Source organism: Lepus europaeus, chromosome 7 (assembly GCF_033115175.1).
Source record: "Lepus europaeus isolate LE1 chromosome 7, mLepTim1.pri, whole genome shotgun sequence".
Classification (NCBI taxonomy): domain Eukaryota; kingdom Metazoa; phylum Chordata; class Mammalia; order Lagomorpha; family Leporidae; genus Lepus; species Lepus europaeus.
The window spans coordinates 77,504,444-77,523,728 of NC_084833.1; the positions used below are offsets into that span (position 1 = coordinate 77,504,444).

At 40.8% G+C, this 19,285-nt stretch overlaps 1 protein-coding gene across 3 annotated transcripts in view; it reads right to left on the reverse strand.

Moving 5' to 3' along the window:
* Positions 1–4,693: 4,693 nt before the first annotated feature.
* Positions 4,694–19,285, reverse strand: part of GRM5 (glutamate metabotropic receptor 5) — a 553,498-nt gene continuing 538,906 nt past the window's right edge. For 2 of the 3 annotated variants that reach the window (XM_062198294.1, XM_062198293.1), the window contains one exon: positions 4,694–5,612. In XM_062198294.1, the coding sequence (XP_062054278.1) occupies positions 4,694–5,612 (919 nt within the window). The remainder of the gene's footprint in view (positions 5,613–19,285) is intronic. The other variant, XM_062198295.1, reaches the window with a different exon arrangement.

Consider the following 19,285-nt stretch of genomic DNA (forward strand, 5'->3'; position numbering starts at 1 on the left):
TAGCTGTTTAAATATCCTTGAGATGCATGCATCCTAGATCAGAGTGCTTAGCTTTGCATTCCAGTTCCATTTTGGATTCCCTGCTTCTTGCTAATGTGTACTTTGGGAGGCAGCAAGTATGGCCTACTATTTGGGTCCCTGCCAACCACATAGGCAATCTAGGTGGGCTTTTGGGGACTGAACTAGTGGATGGACGATCTCTGTCTCTCTTTCAAATTAAAAAAAAAAAGTTTTAAAAAGTGATTGGACAAGTGAATTTTTTCAGGAAAAATTACATACTTCTGCACATTTATGAATATCTGAAACATATACACACAAAAACATATACATAGGTGGACTGAAGGTATAATATCTATGTAACTGTGTATGTTGTTCATATATAAACACAAACATATAAACAAATGCAAACAATGTGTTTTATCTGTTTGATGTTACCTCTATCAACACAAATAGTTATGGAATTATTTTATAATGTATATTTCTAGACACAAAACCAAAATACATTCCCTACAATCCTTTTTCAAAAAATGTATTTACTGATGTATGTTTTAAAAGGTGTTTTTGTTGTCTTTGGGGACAGCATCTCCGGTTTCATCTATTGTCTACTGCTTACTTTGTAAACCCTGGAATTCAAATGTGTACATTATTCAGAATTTAATAATAATTAATAGCATGGCTCTTTTCATATTAGAAAACTATTAAGACAACATTCTAAGCATTTGAGGGGAATAATCTTAAAGTCATATCATAGTTTGTTTTTTTAATATTTTTCAAAAAATAACTGACTTCACAAACACCAACTAGAACATGATTTAGACAACTGAGAAACAGGCAAGTATATTTTAAAATGCTAAAATAAAACACATTTATACAAGTACAAAGTGAAACAAGGCTGATAAAAATGTTAAACTTTATGAAAAAAATCATTTGCAATTCACATCAAAATAATTTAACATTCTCTATTATTTTAATAGTACAAGCTGCAACAACAGAAAAAGAACAAATATGCGCACACAGTTTTAAAATCAAATAAGTTGTAAGTGCAGAAAAAGTAAGTACAAGCACTTATAGCCCACACAAATCTTTTAGGATTGGCACCATCTCTCTAAAACATCTATATTCTATATAGATTTCTAATTACAACACCACCAGCAGCTGCCATTGAATTCTAGAAACACACACAATATACATAGTATATTTGTTCACATTGGGAAGATCAGTGAAATCCAACCAACTATTTTATACATGCCTCATTCTTCAATAGACAGTAGAAAATCTCCCAGGCCTCAGACTTTCTATCATAGTGAATTCTGATTTATCTTTATGCTTTCACTGATCTATATTTTTTCACAGTATAAAATTGTAAATGGTAACTATAGAGATTCTGACAGCTTGAGGGTTATTAATAAGCTGTTGCTAAATATGAATTCAGATAATACCTTTGACGACTCCAAAACATGTACATTTTGCTGGGAGACTAGTGTAGGAAATGTGTTTTTTTTTTTTCTTTCTTTTTAAAAAAGAGTGTTTAATTCCTGGTTTGGAAGTCACAGAACTGTAGCAGAGACATTACACAATTCAGTTGCAGTCAGAAATAGCTCCTAGTCTTCCTGATCCCTTGCTGGTAACACAGTTTGGGAAAGACTGTTGCTTTCAAGGATTAGCACATTTGGGGATGCACTTTTTTCCTTCCATCAGTCAAATCTTTTAGGATTTTTCCTTTCCATACTTCCTTTCAGCTCCCCACCCCTAGCCCAGAAAGATGATTCTTCCCAGTTCAGACTTGGTTGGTCTTCTCAGGCTGACCTCACTCTTCTCCCAAAATAGAAGGACGTGTGGACTGCTTAGAATGGTCAGTATAACGCAATCAAACCAGATCTTCTCTTTTTCATCCTGGAATCAAACTTTCCTTTTGGGTCACTTTGCTGAGCCTTAGCATTTCTCTGTACTTTGCCCTTCCTTTTAGTCACTGCTGGCCCCAACTGAATTATCACTGGGCACCAGGAACAGACTCCTTTCAAGGAAATTAAATGAGAATAGGTACCCAAATGAATTGTGAAGTTCACATTCTAGCCCTAGAATGAATATTCAGTTCTTTGTACTGTAGAGTTACTATTTGGAACCTGGTGTTAAAATTGGCAAAGAGACAGAGTTAGCATCATTCCAAAATAAAAGATCTCAAGAATGCATTAGTAATAACATTATGTCCAATATACAATGTATTCAATGAAGTGGCAAAGTTTACAGAAATAGAAAGGAAAATACATCTTGTTCTCTAATTGGATAAGTCATTTGTATTATTACAGTTAGATTATGATGTCATATGGAATTATCAGTTGGCAATTTACTTGCATTACATTTTAATTTCTAATGACGTTTCACACAAGATAGTGTACATTTTAAGGAAATAACGTACTAGAAAATTAGAGAATTTGATAATGGTGAAAGTTAAAAATGTTCTATTGATCAACAGAGTACAATTCACTGTATTTCAAAATAAAATGAAAATCAAACTTAAAGATTTTATGAAACAAAGTTTAAAATTTATAGAGTATATTTAGAAAAGTATCAGTATATATGAAATCAAGACAGTAATCCCCAGGTGAACAACACATTTTTTTGATGAGGATCCAGGAGTACTAAATACTTACATTTGTTTTTTGGTAGAGGCAGACATTTGTTTTCAGCAAACAATGAAGTGCAGTTAGATCTTACTTCTATTTCAAGAGACTCCTTGAGATCAAGGTGGCAAGATAATGTTATTTTCAAATCTGACATGGGAAGTTTGATTTCTTTTAAATTATTATTACTATTAGTAAATTAATCTTAGTTTTTAATGCTTTATTTTGAAACATTTGTGTTAAATTTTCAAAAGAGAAACCAGAAAAAGAGTCTATCAACAAGCAATGTATTCTCTACAAGTAGAGAATGATTATTTTTGCCAGTGGATAAACTTCCCTTTCTCAATTTCTTTTTGAATAAATGTGAAATAAAAAATACTTACCAAAATAAGGTACTGAGCAAAAGAAAAAAAAAGATTTATTTTTCTCTGCCAAAAATATACTTGTGCCTCACAGCAAATCTTTTTCATAAGGCTATCTTTAGTATAAGGCTGGGTCAACTGAACTCTGTAGGACACCTCCTCCTCTTATTACTATACTTATTTAAGAATTGGACACATTTGGTACCTGAGGGTAGCTGCAATGGGATGGAGAGATGACAGTAGAGCTATGAAGTCTACCTGTATGAATCCATCAAAGCACAGGTGTATCTATTGTAACTAAATCTCTTTTCTGCAGTATTTAAACAATGACAGTATGAAGTGCACAAATTCATATTAATTATTTTAAAAAGGAAAATATTAATACTTGCTTTGCCTCTTTTTTGGAATGGCTAAGAAAGACTGTATGGTTAATATTTATTAAGGTTCCTCTGTTTTAATATTCTGTATTGCTTTGAAAAATCTGTCATAGTTCATAGCTGCCCTATTGAAGCAGCCAAGGAAAGTTAAAACCACTGCTCACTGGCATAGCTGAATCTCTGCTAAGCCAACTAGATGCAGTTTAGAATTTCCAGTGTATTAAGATGGTGTTAATTTTTTTTTTCAACAGTCCCTCTGATTGTGACAATGTCTTTCTTGGGTCTACGGATCACTCTTCCGGTGGTGGGACTCAAAAGGAACAGAGGAGCTCTTTGTGCATCAGCTTCTCAAAAGAAAGGAATGAAGAAGCTCAGACACATATTTTAATGTTTTAGCTGGCAATACTAACGGAACAGCGTTCATTAGGAGTGGCTGTGTTTCACGAAAGAGATAGCAGGGCTTGAGCTCAAGACTTATTATAAAGAGAATTTCTAGCTACACAATGCACCCCAGTGAGGGAATTACAAAACAGTGTTCCAGAAAATATTTTTTTTTTTTTTGCTACTCCAGTATTGATTGGCAACATGGTGAAATAGTCAAGAAATCTTCCATTGGTTTTCTTGGTTGATGGAGGTGAATCTGAAATAACTAGGTGGAATCCCAGATGCAGGTTTTTGGAAGAATATTTCACAACCAAATTGGAGAGGAAAGTCTGGTAGGAGCCCTGTGGCACATAGCGCAGCACTCTCTATCCAGTCGTGTGTTATGAATGGGACTCACAACAACGCATACTGTGCCCAAGTCACTGCTTTTCAAGGTCATTACAGGAAAAGGAAAAAAAAAAAAAAAAGAAAAAATGAAAAGAAAGAAAAAAAAAAAAAGAGAAAGGTTGATGTTTTGGTCCCAGACGTTTAGTTCGTTAGAAAATGTACATTCATGTTTGGTGAATCAAAGACTCTTCTGGGAAAAAGATCAAAGTAAACAAATAAAACTTTTTACAGTTGCTTATTAACTGCGCCTTTTCGCCCTCCACGATGCTGTTTCACTCACTGCCTTCCTAGAGCGAAGCACTTGGTACGTAGCTGTTTTCACAGACTCATTTTCAGCCCTCGAGAGTCGAAGCAGTTTTCTTAAAAGCCCATGTTTTCTAAGGCCACTAGCAGAAAATCTGCCCAAAGATTCGTGGTCGGTGTCTCGGTCAGTAGTGGTGAAATAGCACTAAGAATCTCGTGGTTCCACTGCGGGTGTACTTGGCGTCTTCCACCTCGGCCTTGATGGGCGCCCGTGCGCGCAGGGACCCCTGGAAGGAAGCCGCGTGGGTTCCAGGGACCTTCACAACGACGAGGAGCTCTGAGTGTAATCTCTAATGATCAGAGTGTCATATTTGGGCGACGATGGGATGCACAGCGCCGACTCGGAAACGGGCGAGTTGGGGCTTGCGCTCCCGGAGTCCACCGAGTCTCTGAAGGGGGACGGCGGCGTGAGCGCCACCAGCTCCTCCAGGTCGGGCTTGCCGGCCGCAGCCTCGGGCCCGGCCGCCGGGCTCTCCCGCGCAGCGCCACCCCCGGCCGGCGGGGCCCCCGCCGCGGGCTGCGGGCCGCCCGTGACCTCGATGGCCGGCAGCGGCTGGATCTCGGCGAACGTCGTCATGGTCGTGGGCAGCTGGATCTCTTTGGGGATTAGGTAGGAGGAGCAGAGCGGGGCGCCCACGCCGGGGCCCGGAGCGGCGGTGGACAGCATCATGGAGTTGAGCTCGCTGATGTTGGCCGTGAAGCGCGTCACCACGCTGCTGATCTGCTCCATGAGCGAGCCCTGCGACGAGCTGCTGCGCGCCGCGGGCTCCGAGCGCAGCGAGGGCACGTCGTCGTCCGTGCGGCTGGCCGAGCCCGCGCCCCGGCTCAGCGTGCTGATGGGCGACGGCGAGCGCGGCCGCGCTGGCGCCGGCAGCTGCTCCTCGGCCTCCGCCACGTCGTACAGCGCCTTGGGGCCGGCGTCGGGAGGCTCGGGCCCGCCGGGACCGGCGCCGCCGGGGCAGCCCGTGCTGCCCGGGGCCCCCGCGGCCCCTGGGCCCGCACTCCCCGCGCCCGCGGCCAGGGCGCCGCGGCTGTCGGTGCTCTTGGGGAAAGGCTTGATGACAGCCGTTTGGTTGGGGTTCTCTTTCTTGTTGATGTGGATAGACAGCCGCTGCCACAGGTGCTGCCCTCGGCTGCTCCTCTCGTTCTGGGCCCAGGTGACGGATTTCCCGTTGGAGCTGCGGAGAGAAAGGGAGAAGAGAGATGACTCGGGGAGGTCCGAGGGGGCTTCCTTGAGCCTTCACTGGTGGTGCTTAAGAGCTGGAAGGGCTTTTACTCATTTAGGAAACAACGCTTCGAAAGGACACCTTGTAGGTGACTTGTTTTACATTTGACCTTAGACAAGAGACCAAGAAGCGATGCAAGTTGACTTGTTTTGAGTTAAAAAGCTGAGGCCGGCGCTGTGGCTCAACAGGCTAATCCTCCGCCTTGCGGCGCTGGCACACCGGGCTCTAGTCCCGGTGGGGGCGCCGGATTCTGTTCCGGTTGCCCTGCTGTGGCCAGGGAGTGCAGAGGAGGATGGCCCAAGTGCTTGGGCCCTGCACCCCATGGGAGACCAGGAGAAGCACCTGGCTCCTGCCATCGGATCAGTGCGGCGGCGGCCATTGGAGGGTTAACCAATGCAATGGCAAAGGAAGACCTTTCTCTCTGTCTCTCTCTCTCACTGTCCACTCTGCCTGTCTAAAAAAAAAAAAAAAAAAAAAAAAAAAAGCTGCTTTATTATAGCAGGCCTTCAGTTTATCGTGTGCTGAAGGGGATGTTATAAGGATATAAGAGCGCTGATGAGGGTTCTGCAGTAGTTTTGGGCCCAGTCAACAGCTGCTTATACTGCAAACGTAGGTGCAAGAGCTTGGGAGCAGTAATGCCTGAGACAAGGCAGGCGCCCCCTACAGCTGGCAGCCTTGGGGTGGAAAGTTGGCAGCTAGGACCTCAGCTCACCAACAGTCATCAGAAGGGAGGGAAGGGAAGAGGTGACAAAGTCAACGGTTACTAGGAAGTGGACAGTGGTTCGGTTCAGTTTCATATTCTGCAAGTTGGCCTAGATAACTAGGGATTTATGCCTGATTTCCTGAATTTGCCCTTGTTTTTACTTACTCTGGCTTACCTGCAGGAAACAAATTCAGTGAACACAGACACATTTCTAATGAATTAGAACTTTCCTACTTCATGAAACTTTGCATCACACGTTAATTTTTAGGTATAAAACCTAAATAACAGTTCCACGAGGGAGAGTGAAGTATATGGGCGCTTAGAGCAGTGTTCTCAAATTAGGGTCTCGATGAGTGTTGCCTGATTGACCTTTTCCTCTTCTCTTGGCATCTGAAAGCTTCCCTGATGAAGATGAAGGTGATGCCTCAACCTCCTTACCACTGAAAAGCTACCCAGCCTCTGAAAGCAGACTCTCAGGAACCTGCGAGTTCATGTTCAGATGATACGGCCTGACCTTCAGGGAAGCTATGTGAAAAGATCCTGGTGTGTGATTCCTCATCACAAAGGAATCTGTTATGTTCAGTCCAGACAGCTCTCTTTTAGGGGCAGTGACCAAGATAGCCTTGGGCAGACTAAGAACAAAAGATGTTCAAGAATCCAATTATCCAATTCCATCATCTCAGCCAGTGAGTATTAAACTTAATTATGCGTAAGACACACCTAGGGCATTTGTAAAAAAAAATGCCACACATGATTCCAGGAGATTCTGATTGTTCCAGAGATCTTTGCTCTTCACAAACACCCCACCCTCTTATCCCCAAAGTGATTCTAACCTGGTGTTTCACAAACCGAGAACCTCTACCAGAAATCTGTTTTTTGTTTGTTTGTTTGTTTGTTTTTTTCTGTGTTCCCACTGCTCCTCTGTCCTCCCTGTTGGAGGGTGGCCTGCATTTGCCAGGCAGGGGCCTGAATCCTGTTTGTACCCCTCCTGACTGCAAATACCAGATGTGTTCTCTCTGAGACACCTGCTCCCTTGGTACTAGACACCATTTCCATAAAACAGTGTTTCTTGCTTTTCTCCCATACTGCTTTCCATTTCATTTATCCCTTTTTGCTTTGTGGTCTTCCATTCTCTAACCCCCTCACATGAAATCACATTCCATTTAACTTACCCAGTGTATTGCAACCTAGTATCCCTCAGAATTGTGGAATGTGAGATTCCCCCCACCTTCATCTTCTGGAAAGAATGCATGGGTCATTTCCAGGTTTGGAGGTTCCTAGGCATCCATAGTAGTAGAATGGACACTGCCAGATGTCCGATTTTCCTTTCTGGTTAAGTTTCAGAATTTTTGTTTCCATTTTGCATTAACCTGACCTGCTACCTTTTAAGTTTGACCTGTATTGTATTTTATTTCACCAGGAGTCCACTAAGTTCTGGAATATGGCACAGAAGCAATCGGTTAGATTACTTATGAGATTTTATTGGGAGGGTGATTGCTAGATACTCCTTTTCTCTCCTACCAGCAAGATAAGAAACAGGCATTTGAGAAAGGGCAGTTTGTATTTCAGGACCCAAAGGTCCCTTTTAATGTTAACAAAGCAGAATAATTGGATTTGTTTGGCCTCAGTGATACTCATATTCTCTCTCTCTCCGTTCTTCCGTGTAATGGAACATGACTTTGGATGTTAACAGTGACAGTCTTTGGAATCATCCATTAACCATGCCCCAAACATGATAGCAGGTTGAAAAAGCTTGAGGTCAATGTGTGAGAAGGAAACCCTCCTAACCAACCAGTACTGTTCAGAGAAATCGTGTTTTTCCCAGTAGTGTCTTTGCTCTCTGTTCCCATGACTATGAGCAATAGGGATCACCAGACCATTTGAATAACATTGGAAGTGGTCACAGGAGACACCAGAGAAATGTCAAAATCTAGGCACTTCATTTCATATTTTTTGGACATGAAAGATTTTTCTTTCCAAAGTCATTGGGAACTCTTAAGAAAAAAAATTCACTCATGACATTAGTCTATCTATTAGTGGAATGCAGGTTCCATAAACACAGGGATCTCACTTATATACATTGAGCAGGGATCTTACCTACGCTGTTCATCTGTCCCTTTTCACTTCATGGTCTTCATTCTCTGCTGCTTTCCTTGACTTTTCATTCTATTTAGTCTACCCAATGTATTGCAATATGACAGCCCTCAGAATTCTGGCATATGACATGTTCCTCTAACCTTTGTAGATTTATCTCTGGATAACTAGGATCTTTCAACTACAAGGACCACTCTGTGTTGTCATGGAAAGCATAATGGTCAGGAGGTCCTAAAACTTGGATTCAAATTCTGGATCTGCCATCCTGGATGCTTGGTAAGAATAACCCTTTCAAATCTCAGCAAGAAACAGGTAAGGTTTCATTTGCAGGTTATGTGAGACAAAGTAAGTAAAAATATCTATTAACGAGAAAATGTTTAAAGATGTGCAGCTTTTGCATTCCACATGTATAAATATTTCAGAAATAAAAACAGTATACTCAGTGCTATTTTGAGCCCTGGCTTAAAGAGCAGAGAATTCAGTGCAAAATAAAATGTGTAGTAAAGCCATAAGGTCTTTCTGGTTGTTTCTGCTTTACCTGACAACTTTAACAAATACTGGAGTCCCATGGCCCATCACCTTATTTTCTCCTAAACTTTATCCTTTGGTGATCACATCTATTCCACTAAATCTCTCCTTATTTGTCTTCCTCAAATTCTTACATTGTGCTCTCTCCTCACCCTCTTCGTTTACCTTTTCCCTTTTGCTTAAGTACATCTTTTTTAACCTTGATTATCTTGTCTTAAAGAAAGCTTTCCTCTCCCCACGCCCAGCTAGGCTAGATTCCCATAACCCCTGAATTATGGCATTAATAACTCTGCTGTATGTCCACCTCATCTGCTGGATAGGGGGCAGGGTTCATGAAGTCACAGATAGGACTTGCTATTTCCTGTTACGTCCACAGTATGCAGTACGTTGTCTAGGACGTGGTAGGTACTATTAGTAATATTTTGGGGCCAATAATTGGAGATGTGCATTTCATTTAAAAAATCCATGCTGAATTGTTTTTGTTACAATTATATTTCAAAAAGAATGTTATTTAAATTTTATTTCATTTCATTTATCTTAAGGCTCTGTCTACTTATAATAAGTCCCTTTAATCATTACTAATCAGTGCATACAAATCAAAGGTATTTCATTAAATATAAAAACGCAGATTTGATATCAAGAAAATCACAAAGGACTTTTTTATAACTCATTATCCGAAATTTTTGTTTCAGTGCAGTTTCTCAGTTCTGAATATTTGTTGCAGCAGTATGGGTAGTGGAAATGAGATACGACTCAAGATTTGAGGTATGAAATCTGATCCTGAGTAATGCTGGACAAATCACTTAATGCCTTTGAACCTCTCTCCTGATTGGTAAAGAATGGAAAAAATAAATCTCCCTCCCCTACATCACATGATTTGGGGGAGGAACCGAAAAGATCCTACATATAAGCATCATTTATAAAGCATAACACTTGTGCAACTGCAAGGAGGTATTCAGCACCAACGCGTCTGCCATTCACGTGGTGAGAAGTTGTGTTTACTATTTAGGCAAGAGTTATTTATTGATTTGTTTACATTGGGTTTATATCTTTGTCCTAGGTCAGTGAGGGAGGACAAGGGAAGGGTGCTTTTCCTTACTTGTCTGTAGCACTCCCCTCACTGGATTTTTAGTGTTAGGAAAGGATGAAGAGGAGAGAGGCATGGAACAGAGGGTGCCAGAACAAAAAGCTTTGCTCAATCTGGAAAGGGGACCAAAAGAAACTTCTTGCTCTTTACCAGGCACCCTTAACCCTTTTACAGAATATGATACTGTGTAATGCAGAGTCCTCTGCTTTTTTAAATTTTTTATTTTTTGACAGGCAGAGTGGACAGTGAGAGAGAGAGACAGAGAGAAAGGTCTTCCTTTTTGCCGTTGGTTCACCCTCCAATGGCCGCTACGGCCGGCGCATTGCGCTGATCCGAAGGCAGGAGCAAGGTGCCTTTTCTGGTCTCCCATGCGGGTGCAGGGCCCAAGGACTTGGGCCATCCTCCACTGCCTTCCCGGGCCATAGCAGAGAACTGGCCTGGAAGAGGGGCAACCGGGACAGAATCCGGTGCCCTGACCGGGACTAGAACCTGGTGTGCCGGTGCCGCAAGGCGGAGGATTAGCCAAGTGAGCCGCGGCGCCAGCCAGTGTCCTCTGCTTTATGATGATTTGCCTTGTATTTCTGAAAATCAAAAAGCAGCATTCAAATAATGTCATTTGAGCCTTTGTGTGTTTGTTTTTGTTTTAAATTTTGTGTCTGCCAAGAGGACACCTGCTATCGTTATTCTCAGTAGTGTATTCTTGTTCTTTCCTTCCATGTAGGCTGCTTCAATAATTTATTCATTTCAAGCAGGCTCTGAATATCAGCACAATGACCTTTTCCAATTTCCCTGTTAATATGCCCAAACTTGCAGAAATGAGAACATTCTGCTACAGCACACCATTGTTAGAAAACAAACATTAACAGAGTTTGACCACCAAAAAGACTACAGAATTTATCATTTTGTGTTCACATTATATGACTGATGCACAATCTGTGTAAGTTTTTTCCTTAGAACTGGTTTAAGGATTTATCCACCATGTAAGAAATTAAAATTCTTCTTTTTACTTCACCAAATTTAAAAACAAGACAAACTAAACTCTTAGTGTTTTGTTACGTGCTTTATTAGGACATTCCTAACCTACAGGGTTTCAGGGCATCAGAATAATGAAATTTATCCTCTAAAAGTTAACATGTGCTTTTTATTAAAGATTATCTTCATACTGATCCTCTCTCGTTTGTGAATTTTGGGTTGGGGAGCAGCCAAGAGGAGATGTAGCTTGATTATGAGCTTCTTAATATATAGATATTTTGAAAATTGAAAAATCTTGAAATGACATTAGCAAACTCTTGTGGAATGACACTAGAAAATATTAGGCCAATGAAAGAAATTCATACATTAGGAATATTTTAAGAAAATTTGCTATTGTAGTTTCATTTTCCACTCATTTCTTTAAACTTTTTATCGATATATTTTGTTCTTAATTTCCTTTGAATTACAATATACAGTAATATCTTTTTTAAAAGACACTGAGGAATTTGATACATTCAGACATTCCAAAGTAAGTGGAATGATTTCTTTCTGAGCTTTGCCTAAAACCTGACATACTGATTTTTGAAAATTACTCTGAGAATCAAACTATAATATGTAAGAAGATGGCAGAATCATCTATGTGAATTTCCTCAGTTACAGCATAAATGGGTATAAATAGCTATCTTGCTGACAAAAAACACTTTAAATAGCCATGATGATATATGCATTAGACAAGTATGCAGAGAGGAAAATACTTGAACTAATGGAAATGAAGCCAAGTACTAAATTCCCTAACACAGACATAATCATGAAAGCCATACCACTTTATATTTGCATAGTGCTTTACAAAGCAGTTTTAGGAATACTCTGATTGTCAAAGGTAGGTAGGTAGGATCAACATATTTTCTCCCTTCCAAGGATGAGAAATCTGAAGAAAGATAAGGTGATTTGGCCAAGGTCATACAGTTAGCAAATGGCAACATGGAACTAATACCATCTCATGATTTCCAATTCCAGTTCATGACTTTACATTGTTGATATTTTCTTTTCAAAGTTAGTTGTCTTTATTCCATGTAAGAAGAGAGCCCTGGGGCTGCTGCCGCTGCTCACTTGGTTAATCCTCCGCCTGGGGCGCCAGCATCCCATATGGGTGCTGAGTTCTAGTCCCAGTTGCTCCTCTTCCAGTCCAGCTCTCTGCTGTGGCCCGGGAGGGGCGCTGGATTCTGTCCCGGGTGCTTAGGCTCCTGCACCCGCGTGGGAGACCAGGAAGAAGCACCTGGCTCCTGGCTTCGGATTGGCACAGCGCCAGCCGTGGTGGCCATGTGGAGAGTGAACCAATGCAAGGAAGACCTTTCTGTCTCTCTCACTGTCTATAACTCTTAAAAAAAAAAAAACAAAAAAGCCCCAAGTGGTATTTGGAGATGTGTGTTTTAAACAAATTAGTCACGTGATTTATATTCTCTCTTGCTAGATGTCTCTACTTCTTAATCACACACTTCACCATCTCAACATATGTCTCTTTTTTTCTTTTTGACAGGCAGAATGGACAGTGAGAGAGAGAGACAGAGAAAGGTCTTCCTTTTTGCCGTTGGTTCACCCTCCAATGGCCACTACGGCCAGCGCATTGCGCTGATCCGAAGGCAGGAGCAAGGTGCCTTTCCTGGTCTCCCATGGGGTGCAGGGCCCAAGGACTTGGGCCATCCTCCACTGCACTCCCTGGCCACAGCAGAGAGCTGGCCTGGAAGAGGGGCAACCGGGACAGAATCCGGCGCCCCGACCGGGACTAGAACCTGGTGTGCCGGCACCGCAAGGCGGAGGATTAGCCTGTTGATTAGAGGATTAGCCTGTTGAGCCGGCCCCTATATCTCTTTTTGGTCTATAACTTACATTGCATAAGTTGATTAAACATTATCATTTGCCCGGGATGACAGAAAGGCTTGATGATGAAGGCACTTGAAGCCTACAATCATATAAATTAATATTGTAAAGCAGTTCTCAACCTTTTATCCCAAGCTGTGATGCAATTAAAAGAAAGCAGTCATCTTATAAGTAGTACTAATTTATTCGTTTTGTCTCTGACTTGTTTTGGAAGACCAGTAAATGTGCACAATGTAACTGCAGGTAAAACCTTAAATCTGCAGTATTTTCAAAATCTTTGTCTTTCAACTACTACTAGAAATAAATGATGTGGGACCATTTGATAAATGACATGGAATTTTTTAAAGATTTACTTTGGCGCTGTTGCTGTGGTATAGCAGATAAAGTTGCTACCTTCCATGCCAGCATACCATACGGGCACTGGTTTGTGTTCCAGCTGCTCCACTTCCAGTCCAGCTCCTTACTAGTGACTTAGGAAGGCAGCAGAAATATCCCAAGTGTTTGAGACCTTGCCACCCACATGAGAATCTCTCTCTCTCTCTCTCTCTCTCTCTCTCTCTCACACACACACACACACACACACACACAGAGAGAGAGAGTGAGAGGGAAAGAGAGAGAAAAGGAAGGAAGGAAGGAAGCAAGCAAATGAGCTGTTCCATCTGCTGGTTCACCTCCCAAATGGCCACAACTACCAGTGATGGGCCAGGCAGAAGTCTGGAGTCTGGAAATCCATCAAGGTCTCCCACATGGGTGGCAGGGACCCCAATATTTAAGCTATTTTTTTGCTGCTTTCCCAGGCACACCAACAGAGGGCTGGACCGGAAGCAGAGCAGCTGAGACCTGAACCAGGACTCAAATGGGATGTCAGCATTGCAGGTGACAGTCCAAGCCACTGCACCACAGTGCTGGTCTTGAATCAAATGATTTTGATTCATCAAGGCTTTTTCATAGTGTGACTGAGAGGCATTGATATGTGAGACAACCCTCAAAGAGAGCAAAACTGAATTTGAGAGAGAAGATCTGTACAGAAGAAAGATAACAAAAGAATGTATTTTGATAGCAAAGAGTTGTTTTTTCCCTTCCTGGGACCTTGAAATTAGGAAGCAGATGGACAGGTGTCAGGGGGCTGATGGCAAGGGAAATGAGAATGGCAGTGGAGCATGGGAATGAGCAGCCAGCCACTCCACCGTGGTACTGTAGAGTGCATGACTGTAGGCTACAGATCACGAGGAGTCACCACTTCATAAGAGGAAGAAAACATTTCCAGCAGCAGTCGTCAGGAATGCGACCTGCCTACAGGGGAGGGATTGAATCTAAGCCTTGAATACTTGGTAAGATTATGGCAAAATACATACTAGCCTCCGCAAAGGATAGTAGTGACAGAAGTATTAAATCCATAAGGAATGCTCAAGAGGTAACCCACGGTCCATTTTGACATTGTGGGCATGGAGTAGAAGTTCAGGCATCAGAAGTTGGAGTTTGGATTTCTTTGCTATTCAAGACTCTTCTGACTCACAGGGTTCTTCTTGGTTTTGCTGAGTAACTCAGTAGGAAGTAATCCTGGGCTTCTTGTCAGTGTCTAGAACAGCTATATGTTCCAATATATTTGGCCAGAGAAGTTGGCTAATTATTACAACCATATAGAATCTACACATTTAATCAGAAAAAGAATGAACAAAGAAGTACTCAACAGTGTTTTCTGTATTATTCTTCAATTAGCTGGGTTGTTATTTAGTATTATGTATTTGATCTTCTTTTCCTGCTTCAAAAACTAGTTTGCCTGTAGGCAATGATCCATAGTCTTTAAACCCTCACCCCAGCTTTGTCCATTAACATTTTTCCTAGTCTAGCTTTAGTTCTGGTCTTGTTTTAGGAAAATAATACCTAATTGATGTTTGTTGAGTTAATTAGTCCTTTAGCCATTGAGGAACCAAAAAGATTGACATAAACAAAATAGTGGTGTCCAGGGTAGATCTAAGAAGTTGTTCCAATAATACAAGGATACAGTGTAAGATACCAACAGGTGCAACAAAAGAGTATGGAGAGAGATGTATTGATATGAAAACTATCCAGAAGGAAAAGACACTTGTTTTTGTCCTTTTGGATTTTTCTTGTTGGTTTCAGAGGAATTCAGAGAAAATGCTCACCAGAGAAGTTACAAGGAAGGATTTGCAAATTCAGCGTGGCTTAGTGAGGCCTTAAAGCTTGGGTGTGTTAAAATTGGATTTAAAACCCAATTAGTACATGCATCATGTGTATGGCAAAGAAATGAATTCCACACAACTAATGAATGAACCCTTCCCACAGCCCTGTGGGGTAGATTTTCCCTTCTCAAGTAGCAGTGGCTGCATGCTTCAGTGATAATTCCCCACAGAATATCATTTTTCATGTCTGCAATCCCTAATAAAATCCTTGTGGGAGGAGAACCACTCCACCCTATTTTCCCTGGTCTTTGGTTTAACAGCAACAGGAGGTTTTCTCAAGTGTGTTCCCAGTAGGTTATTAAAGAGCCCAATGGTACCAGTGCTGCTGATGCTTTCCCCACGAGTCTCCATGAAGAGAAAGCATCCTAAAATAGGATGTGACTCAGGAGCATGTATCCAACATTGGCAAGGTGTTGAGCCACCATAGAGTTTTCTTGCTTGAATTAAGCTATTTCTTTTGATGTATAATTCAGTTACCTGGACTCAAGATTACTCCTTATCCTGACATTTAAGTTATAGGCTTTTGCTGAGGTAGAAGCAGCTTTAGTGTTTTGCATTTTTTCAGAGCAGGAAATGATTTCTTTTCCAGCTGTCACTCTAACACTCAATTACAATTTAGTAAAGATAGAACAAAACAAGATACAGCTGTTTAGTGTCTGTGGGTTGGGGCAGCCAGGAACAGTTTGTGGAGGAATTCAGTTTCATTTAAACTTTGAATAAAACATGGTTTTGGGATTGAAGGCAAAGAAGAGTTCTGGAATAAATAATAGTTCCCATTTGCATAGAATTTTGCTGTTTTCACCTGTATTATAATATTTGACCTTCACAAAAGCTGTCTTACATAACACTTTCCAAATAGCACTTTTAATAGCTTATTATCTAGTTGGCTCCCACAGTAAACCCACAGCACTCCAAGGAAAGTGACCTCCTGTGCTTCCTGTGCTTAATATGGCACCTGGTGTGGAGTATATGGGTTGGGAGTATTAGAAAATAAAGCATATCATAATATCTTGAATGCTCAGTATGAACAGGTATTATTAACATGTACTACACATATGAAAGCTGATATCTATGGAACTTAACGAAGCTACCCAAATCAAATCAAAGTAAATGTGTAACAGTACCCCAGATCTGACCCTAAATCCACACATTGCCACTATGCAGTATTGTCTCTGTGCTATGTGCCAAGATGCACATTTGAATGAGGGGGTTAACCAGATGGATCCCAGTCGAGCTTTCTGGGAAATGACAATAAGGAAGATTTGGTCATAAAGTAACTCAGTAATGAATTCTGAATCTCTGAATCAGCCCTCACCTGGATACTGCAGAGTCCTGAGGGACTGTAGGATAAGAGAATGTCCCAGGAGCTTTACAGTGGTTGCTAGGAAAATGATTTGTTTAGGCAAAAATCTCCTTTTAATCTTAGTAAATAATCTTCAGCTGAAGTTTGTAAGGTAAAACTAATGAAGGCTATGTTAGTTTTTTGGCATGTGTCCTGGGTGGAGACTCATCATCAACATCTTTTTTTTCTATTAAAGTCACTTGGTTTAAGAACATTTTTTGATTATTTTTCTTACCAGGGGAAAAAAGGCATCCATCACAAATAGGCACCATTCTCCTTGGAATGCTTGGGATATTCAATACTGTATCCTTGTACTATGAAAACAACTTTTAAAATAACTCTGTGAGCATTATTTTGCATATGTGAATCACCTTGTTCCTCAGAGATAATCGGAATCTTTGGCCTCTTAGAATTGGTAGGGGGGCAGTGCAGTAACATTGCAGGTAAAGCCACTGTCTGCAGTGCCGGCATCCCATATGGGTTCAAGTCCTGGCTGTCCACTTCCAATATAGCTCTCTACTATGGCCTAGGAAAGCAGTAGAAGATGGCCCAAGTCCTTGGGACCCTGCACTAGCATGGCAGACCTGGAAGAAGCTCTTGACTCCTGGCTTTGGTTCGGCACAACTCCAGCTGTTGCGGCCAACTGGGGAGTATACCAGTGGATGGAAGACTTCTCTCTCTATCTCTGCCTCTCTTTATCTCTCTGTGTAACTCTGACTTTCAAATAAATAAATAGATTTTTTTTTTTTTAACAGGCAGAGTGGATAGTGAGAGAGAGAGAGAGAGACAGAGAGAAAGGTCTTCCTTTTTGCCGTTGGTTCACTCTCCAATGGCCGCTGTGGCCGGCTCATCGCGCTGATCCGAAGGCAGGAGCCAGGTGCTTCTCCTGGTCTCCCATGCGGGTGCAGGGCCCAAGGATTTGGGCCATCCTCCACTGCCTTCCCGGGCCATAGCAGAGAGCTGGCCTGGAAGAGGGGCAACCAGGATAGAATCCGGCGCCCCAACCGGGACTAGAACCCGGTGTGCCGGCGCCGCAAGGCAGAGGATTAGCCTATTAAGCCATGGTGCCTGCCTCAAATAAATAGATCTTTTAGAAAGACAATTGGTAGACATACATATGAAAATAGCAGACATTCTGATTAGTATTTTTATTTTACTTGTAATATATATGTATTTACACATAATCTCATTTATATTATTTAATTTAAGAAATATCTGTGCATGTATGTTTTCATATGCATGATATTATTTCTCAAAACAATCTGTGAGGTAGTTAATCAATATCATATCCATTGTACAGACTATAAAACTGAAGTTGAGAGGGGTTCATGGAACTTTTGTGCACAAAGGCAGAAAATACCTAAGGTGTAAACTATTGCTATATTTTATATTAAAGCCCATGTCTTTCAGTGGGTTACTAATTCCAAGAGTGTAGAAGACATGGTGATATATAAAACTACAGTCAGCTTTGAAGGTATGTGAAGTATAATAGCAAAAAAAATAAAAGATGCAGAAAGCCTATTTCATACCTTTTTGGATTTCCTGTATAAAACATAGTGTCTTATGTAAAAGTGATCGACAAATGCAATTTTTTTCTAAAATGAGGAAATCTTTTTTTGAAGAATCAATTCAAAATGACACATGAAACAAGGAATTAAATGAAATGATTGATTTATATTTTCATACTTTCATTTCAACCTAGCATTGTTGAATGACTTTTGCTTATATCCACCTACTGGGGAAATGACAGTAAGACTGAGTGGAAACTATTGAAAAATTTTATGCATATCTTGAGGTGAGACTAAAAGCAGAAAGTATCCCTCACGGTTCACTTTGTCCTCTACGGCACACGGATTTAGACTTGATGACCATGTGGCAGGCCGCTTCCTCTTTCCTTCTAAATTTCTGCAGGAAATAAAAACTGTCAATTCTCTTGTTTCAAATAAATATATACATATTTCTATATAGCTACTGAATTATCAACAAAACTAAGAGTATATACATGTATGTATATCTATGTGTGTGTGTATGTGTGTGTGCATACATGTGTGTATTTCACAGGCAAGGGTAGCAGCCTCACACTGGCTTTAACCAGCTCCTCCTTTTTTTTTTTTAATCAAAAGAGTGTTAGACAAGAAGAGGACTGAGAAGAAAAAAAGATAAATAGCCATGGAATTGAAGTACCCCATTTGCTATTTCATGTTATGCTTTTCAGTCTGGAGACTGCCCAATTTAATAGCACATAAACAGAGTACACATATATCATAATGATTAGTTATTCCTTTTGAAAAAATAAGCAAAGGGAATTCGAAATTTGGTTTATATTTGTGATACTTAAAGGTAGTAATTTGTATTCAAATCACCAAACATGAGCTAGACTTTGGGATTTTGCTGGTCTTATAAAAGATTTCCCTAGGAAATGACTTTTAAGATTTCAAAGCTGCTTGGAAGACATGATTTTGATCTTCTTCTTTTTGATTAATATCTTTTCAATAAAATTAATAGGCAAACAATATAGGAAGTAAGAATAAAAATTCATAAATAAATGGCTCCAAGATCAGATAAGGTAAACCAGATTAAATTAATGTCTGAACCTTTGTTATGTAAACATTCACAGAGAATCTCTGCAAAGGACATGGAGCACATATGAGGGGGGTTCAAAAAGTTCACAGAATGTCTGTATTAGGAAAACTTATGCAGGGATTTCAAAATGTCTGTATCAAAATAAACATGTTTTAATCCCATCTTCCATGAGCTTTTATTAGTACCCTTGTAGTGCTGGCTACATTGTTGTCACTTGTGCCTCCATCCCTGATT